This window comes from Boleophthalmus pectinirostris, unplaced genomic scaffold (genome assembly GCF_026225935.1).
Source record: "Boleophthalmus pectinirostris isolate CB_2022bp ecotype Guang Dong unplaced genomic scaffold, ASM2622593v1 HiC_scaffold_1, whole genome shotgun sequence".
NCBI classification, from domain to species: domain Eukaryota; kingdom Metazoa; phylum Chordata; class Actinopteri; order Gobiiformes; family Gobiidae; genus Boleophthalmus; species Boleophthalmus pectinirostris.
This window is the reverse complement of record NW_026570970.1, coordinates 2690431-2700274: the sequence shown is the minus strand read 5'-3', so window position 1 is coordinate 2700274 and position 9844 is coordinate 2690431. Positions and strand designations below refer to the sequence as shown.

Genomic DNA, 9844 nt, shown 5'->3' with positions numbered 1-9844 from the left:
AGACAAGGATTAAATCAGGCCTAAAACAAGACTAAACTAAATCTAAACTAGGACTACATCAGGTCTAAACCAGGTCCAAACCAGGACTAAACCAGAACTGAATCAGGACTAAACCAGGTCTAAACTAGAACTGAACCAAGACTAAACTAGGACTGAACCAGGTCTAAACCAGGACTAAACCAGGACTAAACCAGGTGTAAACCAGGACTATACTACATATTGAGATACTGTAAGTCGATCTGAACTATACGTTACACTTTTTGGGGGAGATTTATATTTAGCAGACATTTCCTGTGTAAAGTGAAGTTGTAGTAAAACAATAGAAGAGAGAACAACAGACTGTTAATGTCACACATGAACAGTTCTTCAGATAAACTATAACAAACAACAGAACAAGTTTAACAAACCAAGTTCCAGTGTCTTTCTGAATCTCGACAGGATGGTTTCGGTGTCACTGAAGTCCAGACTTTGTCCATCCATCCAGTGACTTCAGGAAAGTTTCATGGTGCATCCTCCCGGTGTCACAAGTTTCTCTCTCACTCCAAACTTTCTTTCTGCTGCTCGATTTCCGTTTTCAGCTGCAGATTTCACGACTTGCAGTTTGTAATCTTCAGAATCTGATTTTGTTTGTCTGTTCATTTGTGTTGTACCAAAAAGTTGGTTCCCAATGGGATCACAGGAAAATATACAAACCAAGAGCAGTTGAAACTCACGTATGAAATTTAAGTTTTAAGTCTACAGAAACTATTACGCACCATTGGTCTTGCATGTGTCCGATTTCACCTGATAAGATTACATCTTTATATTGAGCGTCGCTGTCGTCTTCTCCACAGCAGATCGATGTTGTGTCAGAGCTCGGCACATAAATAATGACTTGTGTAAGTACAAACGCTCGCTGGTATCAATGATGTGATCCATGATTGTTATTTTCTTCCTGTGACCTTGTTTTTATTTGGTGGTAAATCCACCCTCTCTGTCGATGACGCGTCATGGGTTCACGTAAATAGTTTGAACGCGGCTCGTTCACCGGTGAACACTTTGTTTCCAAGTGGAACTGGTGCGGGAACCGACACCGGCACCGTTCTGACCGACCTGAAAACAGCTACTGTGGCACCTCAGGTCAGAGTCCTGCACCGGGTCGCGTCAGAGTCCTGCATCAGGTCATGTACCCGTGGACTTAAGAGAGAGAGAGAGAGAACCCCGAGCACGTGGAGCAGGTGTCCACAAAGTGCGACTGGGCGACAGCTGCACTTACCTCCATGCAGCGCAGAGCTCTACACCGGCCCTTTCACCTGCGATCACCCGACGCTGTACGCGGGCGCATCTTAGTCCTGGTTTAGTTCTGGTTTAGTCCTGGTTTAGTCCTGGTTTAGTCCTGGTTTAGTCCTGGTTTAGTCTGGTTTAGTCCTGGTTTAGTTCTGGTTTAGTTCTGGTTTAGTCCTGGTTTAATCCTGGTTTAGTCCTGGTTTAGTCCTGGTTTAGTCCTGGTTTAGTCCTGGTTTAGTCCTTTAGTCCTGGTTTAGTCTGGTTTAGTCTGGTTTAGTCTTTTAGTTCTGGTTTAGTCCTGGTTTAGTTCTGGTTTAGTCCTGGTTTAGTTCTGGTTTAGTCCTGGTTTAGTTCTGGTTTAGTCCTGGTTTAATCCTGGTTTAGTCCTGGTTTAGTCCTGGTTTAGTACTAGTTTAGTCCTGGTTTAGTTCTGGTTTAATCCTGGTTTAGTCCTGGTTTAGTCCTGGTTTAGTCCTGGTTTAGTCCTGGTTTAGTTCTGGTTTAGTCCTGGTTTAGTACTAGTTTAGTCCTGGTTTAGTTCTGGTTTAGTCCTGGTTTAGTCTGGTTTAGTCCTGGTTTAGTTCTGGTTTAGTCCTGGTTTAGTCCTGGTTTAGTCCTGGTTTAGTCTGGTTTAGTCCTGGTTTAGTCTGGTTTAGTCCTGGGTTTAGTTCTGGTTTAGTCCTGGTTTAGTCCCGGTTTAGTCCTGGTTTATTCTGATTTAGTCCTGGTTTAGTTCTGGTTTAGTTCTGGTTTAGTCCTGGTTTATTCTGGTTTAGTCCTGGTTTAGTTCTGGTTTAATCCTGGTTTTAGTCCTGGTTTATTCTGGTTTAGTCCTGGTTTAGTCCTGGTTTATTCTGGATTTAGTCCTGGTTTAGTTCCTGGTTTAGTTCTGGTTTAGTTCTGGTTTAGTCCTGGTTTATTCTGGTTTAGTCCTGGTTTAGTTCTGATTTAGTCCTGGTTTAATCCTGGTTTAGTCCTGGTTTAGTCCTGGTTTATCCTGGTTTAGTTCTGGTTTAGTCCTGGTTTATTCTGGTTTAGTCCTGGTTTATTCTGATTTAGTCCTGGTTTAGTCCTGGTTTAGTCCTGGTTTAATCCTGGTTTAGTCCTGGTTTAGTTCTGGTTTAGTTCTGGTTTAGTCCTGGTTTATTCTGTTTTAGTCCTGGTTTAGTTCTGGTTTAGTCCTGGTTTATTCTGATTTAGTCCTGGTTTAATCCTGGTTTAGTCCTGGTTTAGTTCTGGTTTAGTTCTGGTTTAGTCCTGGTTTAGTTCCTGGTTTAGTCCTGGTTTAGTTCTGGTTTAGTTCTGGTTTAGTCCTGGTTTATTCTGGTTTAGTCCTGGTTTAGTTCTGGTTTAGTCCTGGTTTATTCTGGTTTAGTCCTGGTTTAATCCTGGTTTAGTCCTGGTTTATTCTGATTTAGTCCTGGTTTAGTCCTGGTTTAGTCCTGGTTTAATCCTGGTTTAGTCCTGGTTTATTCTGGTAACAGGTGGAACGTTAACGGGTCTGGGCGGATGTGTGTCTCTAAAAATGGACCCGTGCAGGACTCTGGGTCGGGTCACGTTGGTCTCGTTGGTGATCGCTGTCGGCCTTCGTACCGCGGTGTTTCATTTTTGCGTTTATTGCGACGGCTCTAACCGTGACGAAACGAGAAAGGATCAATTTTCAGACGTTGTATTTTCCATTCAAAAAGCAGAAAAGTTTTTTAAAAGGTTTCGGAGGCACGGTCGGACTCTTCTCCTTCTCCATTTCAAAATAAAACAAAAACACAAAACGAAGCGCCCGTTAAAAACATCGAAACAGCTTTAATGTTTTATACACAGATCATTTTCAGTCCAAACAGTAAGAAGAAGAAGAAAAAAATAAAATAAAACAAAACGCGTTCACGTCTTTACCTGCGTCTCCTCTCCTCTCTGTTCCTGTCTCTGTTCTCCTTGTTGCGCTCCCTCTCCCTGGTGTCCTCCACCTCCCTGTCCCTGTCTTTGCTCCTGTCCATGTCCCTGTCCCTGTCATTGCTCCTGTCCGTGTCCCTGTCCCTGTCATTGCTCCTGTCCGTGTCCCTGTCCCTGCTCCTGTCCGTGTCCCTGTCCCTGCTCCTGTCCGTGTCCCTGTCTTTTCGCCTGTCATCCATTTTCCTGCGCTCGTCCTTCTGTCTTTTGGGTTCCTCCTGTTCTTCTCGTCTGCTCCACCTCCTGTCCTCGGCGTCTTTGTCTTCCTGCCTTTCGTTTCTCGTCCTCTCCTCCCTTCCTCTCCTCTCGTCCCTCTCCTCTCTTTCCTCTCTGTCTTGTCTTCCTCTCCTCTCTTCTCTCTCCTCCCTTCCTCTCCTCTCGTCTCTCTCCTCTCTCCCTCTCCTTTCCTCTCTCTCCTCCCCGTCTTGTCTCCCTCTCCTCTCGTCTCTCTCTTCTCTTCCTCTCCTCTCTTCTCTCTCCTCCCTCCCTCTCCTCTCCTCCCATTCCTCTCTGGGGTCTTTCGTTCTTCGTTCGTCTCTGTTTTTGTCTTTGTCCGGTCTGGCCCGCTCGGTCTTGTCGTCTTTTTCCGCGTGTTCTTTCTTCCCCTTCTTCTTGGTGGGCTGTTTTCGCTTCTTCTTCTTTTTGTGCTTCTCGTCCGAATCTGTGACGAACAGAAGAAAAAAAAAAAAAAAAGTCATTTATTAATAATGTAACTTCGGATCAGTGGACATCAAAAATCTGATAAGTTTACAGCTCAAGGTGCCGACTTTTGAAAAGAGGTGGGGCCCAATTATTGACTTTTTCAAATAAGACACTTACGCCCTAACATGCCGTATTTTTTTATTCATTTTTACAATTTTTTTTTCTTCTTCTTCTTGAAAAGCAGAAAAAAATGTGAATATATAAATTGTGTGAAGGGCCGGTCTCTGGACACTGTTGATGTGAACTGATTTGTGGCTATAAAAGTTTAAGAAAATAAATAATGCAACTGTTAAAGCTCCAGTGTTACACAAAACTGTCTCCTGTGAGCGTTAAATCACACAGTCGTAGTCGTCCTGTCAGGTATGAAAACAAACTCTTGGTCTGAAAAAAGAACCTAATAACACAGCTTTAAATCATGTTCTACAGGGTGTCCCCAGGTTTGACTACTCCAAATTTAAGACTTTTCAAGACCTTTTTAAGACCATTTAAATGAAAATGAAAAAAGACCAACAACCATGATCCATCCCATGTCTTCCTCCACTGCAGCTCAGTTCAGTTTACAAAAAATAAGCTAATGAAATTTCAGACCTTTGTGAAAAAATTGAGACTTGGGCAACTACGCCTAACCCTAATTTAAGACTTTTTAAGGCCTTCAATTTAGGAACATGAAATTTAAGACCTTTTTAAGACTTTTAAGACCCCGCGACTACACTGTTCTAGGAGTGTGCCGAACCATTTTGTTACGGGACGTTGGGTTTGATGAATTTGCGGAGTTTGTGTGTGTTTATATTTCACCACTACATGTGCAGCGACACGGAGGCTTGACTCTTTAATATTCACGAAGGAACTGGTCCGTGATTGGTGCAGTGTTTCCTGCAGCGCTTTATAGTTAGGGCGACCGCCTTGACAACAGTTGTCCCCCGCCTTGACTATGTCCCTCCAAACCACAAGAATCCTGCAAAACTACGAAAAACTCGTCGCACTGCAGTCCTCACTCTCACCTTTTGCTGGCACAAAATCTCCGCCCCCCCCCCATCCCCCCAACTGTTGACACGTTGGTTTTTCTGGCCAAAGATCTGAAGACTGAGTAAAAGTTCATGCTGGAACTGTTAGTGCTGCAAAGTTTTGTTTACTGTTTACAAGGAATTTATTTTTATATTTCAAACATTTGTTGCTTATTTGAGAATATTTTATTTCACTTATTAGTTTTACCAAGCAGCACTTTGCATTTACTTTATTTTCACGTTTGTATAATGTTAAAGTAAATTGTGGGTTTAATAAAAACACAAATAAACAACAAGTAAATGGTTTGGCATTTTGTTCCCAAACTGAACCGAAAATGAACCAAACCGTGACCTCAAAACCCAGATATGTTCCGAACTGTCATTTTTGTCCCGTTACAGCTCTGTCATGTTCTATTTTTGTTCCCTCCTCAAAAACAGACCTGGAGTTGTGTTTTGTTTCAGTCACACGTTTGAGTAACTCTTTATTACTTGTCTGTCTACATCTCCAAAGCTCAAAATGCTCCAATTTGTGATGTCATGAGGTGGTGGTTTTCAAGTCCACAGCTCCTTTTACCTTTAGTTAAGCAGAAATCGGTAACTCCAGGTGTGAAATGATCCAAGTGATTCTCGTGAAGGTGTGCGGAGTTTAAAAACACAGCGGAGCGCTTCCTGTATTATTACCACGTGACATCACAAGGTGGAACGGAGTGTTTTTCAGTTTGAGAGAAGAGCTCGGTCTAAACGTGCAGGGTTTGTGATTTAAAAAAGTGTGAATGAAACGAAACACAACTCCGGGTTTGTGACGAGGAAACCACATCAGAACGCAGATCAGGAAATTGCGTCACTCGGGTCGTTTTAAAAATGAATCAGAGGGACAAAAAAAAAAAAAAAAAAAATTCCACGGTAGAATTTGCGTCATCTGTTTTCAAAAATCAAACTCTGATCTGGTTTAAAATGTACTGTACCCGACGTTTCCTCGTGTGTTTGAGAAGAAGCGGCGAGTCTGAGCAGCTCTTTAGGTCAAAATAAGGCAATTCTGAATCGATTTTTATAAGCAGAAAGTGCGTTTGCATGCTAGTTGTTGGCATCAAAACTCTGTTCTGGTCTGTGAGAGTTTTTAAAAGTGTTTAGAAACTCGTTGTGGAGAAAAATGAGGATGCTCTGAATGCAGAAGGGAAGTGAGGAAGAACTTTGGACTGCAAACGGTTTAAAATTATCCACTTCTGTTTTTTTGTTTAGTTTTTTTTATCACAGTCTCTGTCCTTCCTCTATATGAAGAGGAAACATCCAAGGCCGCGTCTCTTTTCTCGTTCCTCGCGTCCTTCTCCTTGATTACTCTTCTCGATTCTGCGGGAAACGGGTGAGGAAGTCTCGTCCACAGAGGAGACAAGGGGAGGAGACAGGATCTAAACTCCTCACTGAGAACGAGAAAGTTTCCCTCAGGTTTCCTCCTTCATCTATCCCTCCCTCCCTCCCTCCCTCAGGTTTCCTTCCTCCCTTCCCTCCAGTTTATTCCTTCCCTCCCTCCTTCCTTCAGGTTTACATCTTCCTTCCTTTCCTCTGGTTTACTCCTTCCCTCCTTCCTTTCCTCTGGTTTACTCCTTCCCTCCTTCCTTTCCTCTGGTTTACTCCTTCCTTCCTTTCCTCTGGTTTACTCCTTCCTTCCCTCCCTCAGGTTTACTCTCTCCTTCCTTCCTTCCCTCAGGTTTCTTCCTTCCTTCCTTCTATCCCTCCTTCCCTCTCTCCTTTCCTCTGGTTTACTCCTTCCCTCCTTCCTTTCCTCAGGTTTCCTCCTTCCTTCCCTCCCTCCTTTCCTCAGGTTTCCTCCTTCCTTCCTTCCCTCCCTCAGGTTCCCTCCTTCCTTCCTTCCCTCCCTCCCTCATGTTTACTCTCTAGTTCCTTCCCTCCCTCAGGTTTACTCTCTCCTTCCTTCCCTCCTTCCCTCAGGTTTCATCCTTCCTTCTATCCCTCCTTCCCTCTCTCCTTTCCTCAGGTTTACTCCTTCACTCCCTCCTTTCCTCAGGTTTCATCCTTCCTTCTATCCCTCCTTCCCTCTCTCCTTTCCTCAGGTTTACTCCTTCACTCCCTCTTTTCCTCAGGTTTCATCCTTCCCTCCCTCCTTCCCTCAGGATTCCTCCTTCCCTCCCTCCCTCCCTCCCTCCCTCCCTCCCTCCCTCCCTCAGGTTTCCTCCTTCCTTCCTTCCCTCAGGTTTTATTCCTTCCCTCCCTCATTCTCTCAAGTTTATTCCTTCCCTCAAGTTTATTCCTTCCCTCCTTCCTTCCCTCAAGTTTCTTTCTTCCCGTTCTCCTTCCCTCAGGTTTCCCTCCTTCCTTCTGTGGTTTTCTTTGGGACAACACTTGATACGAGGATCGAGGAGACGAATCAAGGCGAAGGAAGCGAGGAAAGAAAAACGAGAATTGCCCTCCCTCCCTCCCTCCCCCTTCCTCTCTGTACCTGCTGCAGTGAGCCTCGTCTTTTTGGTCGTAAATGTTTGTATTAACCCGTTCTACGTGATGCTCGGGTTTGGATTTCACAATTTGGTCCGTAAATAAATTCCTTTTCCTCATGAGGACCTGTCTCCACATTCACGGGACACGCACTGCAAAACCAAATAAGATTGTGAGAGTTGAACCTGAGGAGCTGCTGCTGCTGGACGACGAGTCGGAAGAATCGGACGACGAGTCTGAGGAGGACGACTCAGAGGACGAAGAGGAGGAGGACGAGTCGGAATCCGAGGAGTCCACCTCCTGGTTCTGGGTCATGATCATTTTCGGAGCGTTCTTCAGATGTTCCCTGAGCTCATCCCTGGAACAAACAAACAAAAACCGAGAATTAGAACATTAAATACACAAACAATATCAGAAAAATCACACGTAAACAGCAAATATCTTCTGACTGTGGTCCGTCTCCTACAACAATTAATTAATCATTGCATTTATATCGCGCCATTCATGATCCCAAAGTGTGATGTGCAATAAAATCACCTGAATTAGAAAAAAGTTGGACAGATTTAATCAGTGGTGGGGATTTTTTTAAGTGTGGGTACGAGATTTGTGAAATCATTGAGGACAAAACCAGGTCCAAACCACGTCTAAACTGGATTTAAACCAGGACTAAACTAGGACTGAACCAAAACTGAACCAGGTTTAAACCAGAACTGAACCAGGTCTGGACTTGGTTTAAACCACGTCCACAACGACACCAACACCTGTTACTACTACTCTTACTACTACTATTCCTACTACTACAAAAACATCAGCTACTACTACTCCTACTACTATTCCTACTACTACTCCTTCTCTTCCTCCTACTACTACTACTACGATTCCTACTACTACTACAATTCCTACTACTACTACTATTCCTACTACTACTTAATACTACTCTTCCTACTACTATTCCTCCTACTACTACTCCTACTATTCCTACTACTACTAGTACTACTACTTACTACTACTACTAACTACTACTAATATTCCTACTCCTACAACAACAACAGCTATTACTACAATTACAACTACTACAACTACTACACAAAGTTTATATAGTGTTTTTCACAGACAGCGGTCACAAAGAGGTTCAGAAATAAAAGATAAAAAGCAGCGTAAGATACATTCATAATAAAGTCGCAGCAGCTCTAAACCTGAGGGGGAACCTGAGGGAACGCTCGTTCAAAGAGAAACGCTTTTAGTTGCTTTTTCAAATCACCTACACGATCTAGAGAGTGTAGGAAAGGAGGCCGTTGATTCCAGAGTTTAGGGGAGCGGTTTAGACGGCTTGAAAAAAAATCAGTCTTCTCAGGTTTTAACTCTTTCCCCCATGAAGACGACATTTGACGACCCCCCGTTTCCTTAATGACGACTTTTGACTCCTCCGCTGTATCACTAAAGACGAGATTTGACGACCTTTAGAAACGGCTCGGTTTTTCACATTTAAACAGAGACTGCGATAGGTGGGAGCCACTACAACTCACACTAGACTGACCAATAGGATTCAAGGATATGTTTTCGCCGATTTTTTCCGAAGTTAATCGAAGTAGTGACGATTGTAGCTTCAACAACACGAAACACGAGCGATGGAAAGATCGCAGCACTGTGGCGCACAGTTTTAGAATTAATGAGGAGCAGATGTATTTTATGGATAAGTTTAGAGAAAGTGGCTTTTATTGATTTCAAAGTGATGATGAAGTTGATTATAAAGTGGAAAACAGGGACAGCGACGGACTTACAGAGAGTGAATCTTATGAAGGTGAGAATGTCGCTGATGCGTCTGTGTGGAGTCCTGCGATGTCCAAACAAACTATCTGAGCTTTATACTCGATTATGAACCAAAATTGCCCTGAAATCTGGATGTTGCCCAGGCCAGTCCTTTAAAATATTTCAGTCTTTTTTTCCAAGATGCGACGTATAACAGAATTGCTACAGAAACAAACGCTTATGAGGAGCTCTGCACACGAGAAAATAGCCAAGATGACAAATACTGGACACACACTGACGGGGAAGAGTTTTATTATTATATTATATTATTATATTATAATAAGCTGAATTAGTTGAATAAGCTAAATGAGTTGAATAAATTAAATAAGTTGAATAAGCTAAATGGAAAAAATGAATTAGGTCCACACAGGTGAACAACAGGTAAAAACAGGTGCACACTTGGCTGTACTGTATCTGGTGATATGAAATCTGTTTAAATACTTTGACAAAATATATTTTTATGATTTTTTAATGAATATAGTACTCAGAACATGTCTATATCAAATGCTGAATGTAGTTTTTTGTTTTCGAGTTTGCACCTGACCAGGTAAACTCTCATTTTCAGTGAGCTGTTATAAACCTATAAATGAGTTGAATCACATTTAAACATCCAGAAATGAAGAGTTCAGAGTCTAAGGTTTCCAGAGATACAAATATGTCTGTGTTACAAT

At 42.8% G+C, this 9844-nt stretch overlaps 1 protein-coding gene across 3 annotated transcripts in view; it reads right to left on the bottom strand.

Moving 5' to 3' along the window:
• Positions 1-3046: 3046 nt before the first annotated feature.
• cwc22 (CWC22 spliceosome associated protein homolog) overlaps positions 3047-9844 on the bottom strand; it is a 31411-nt gene continuing 24613 nt past the window's right edge. For all 3 annotated transcript variants that reach the window (XM_055148813.1, XM_055148820.1, XM_055148824.1), the window contains 2 exons: positions 7550-7722; positions 3047-3871 (listed from right to left, as the gene is read on the bottom strand). In XM_055148813.1, coding sequence (XP_055004788.1) covers positions 3153-3871; positions 7550-7722 — 892 coding nt within the window. In that variant the 3' untranslated portion in view covers positions 3047-3152. The remainder of the gene's footprint in view (positions 3872-7549; positions 7723-9844) is intronic.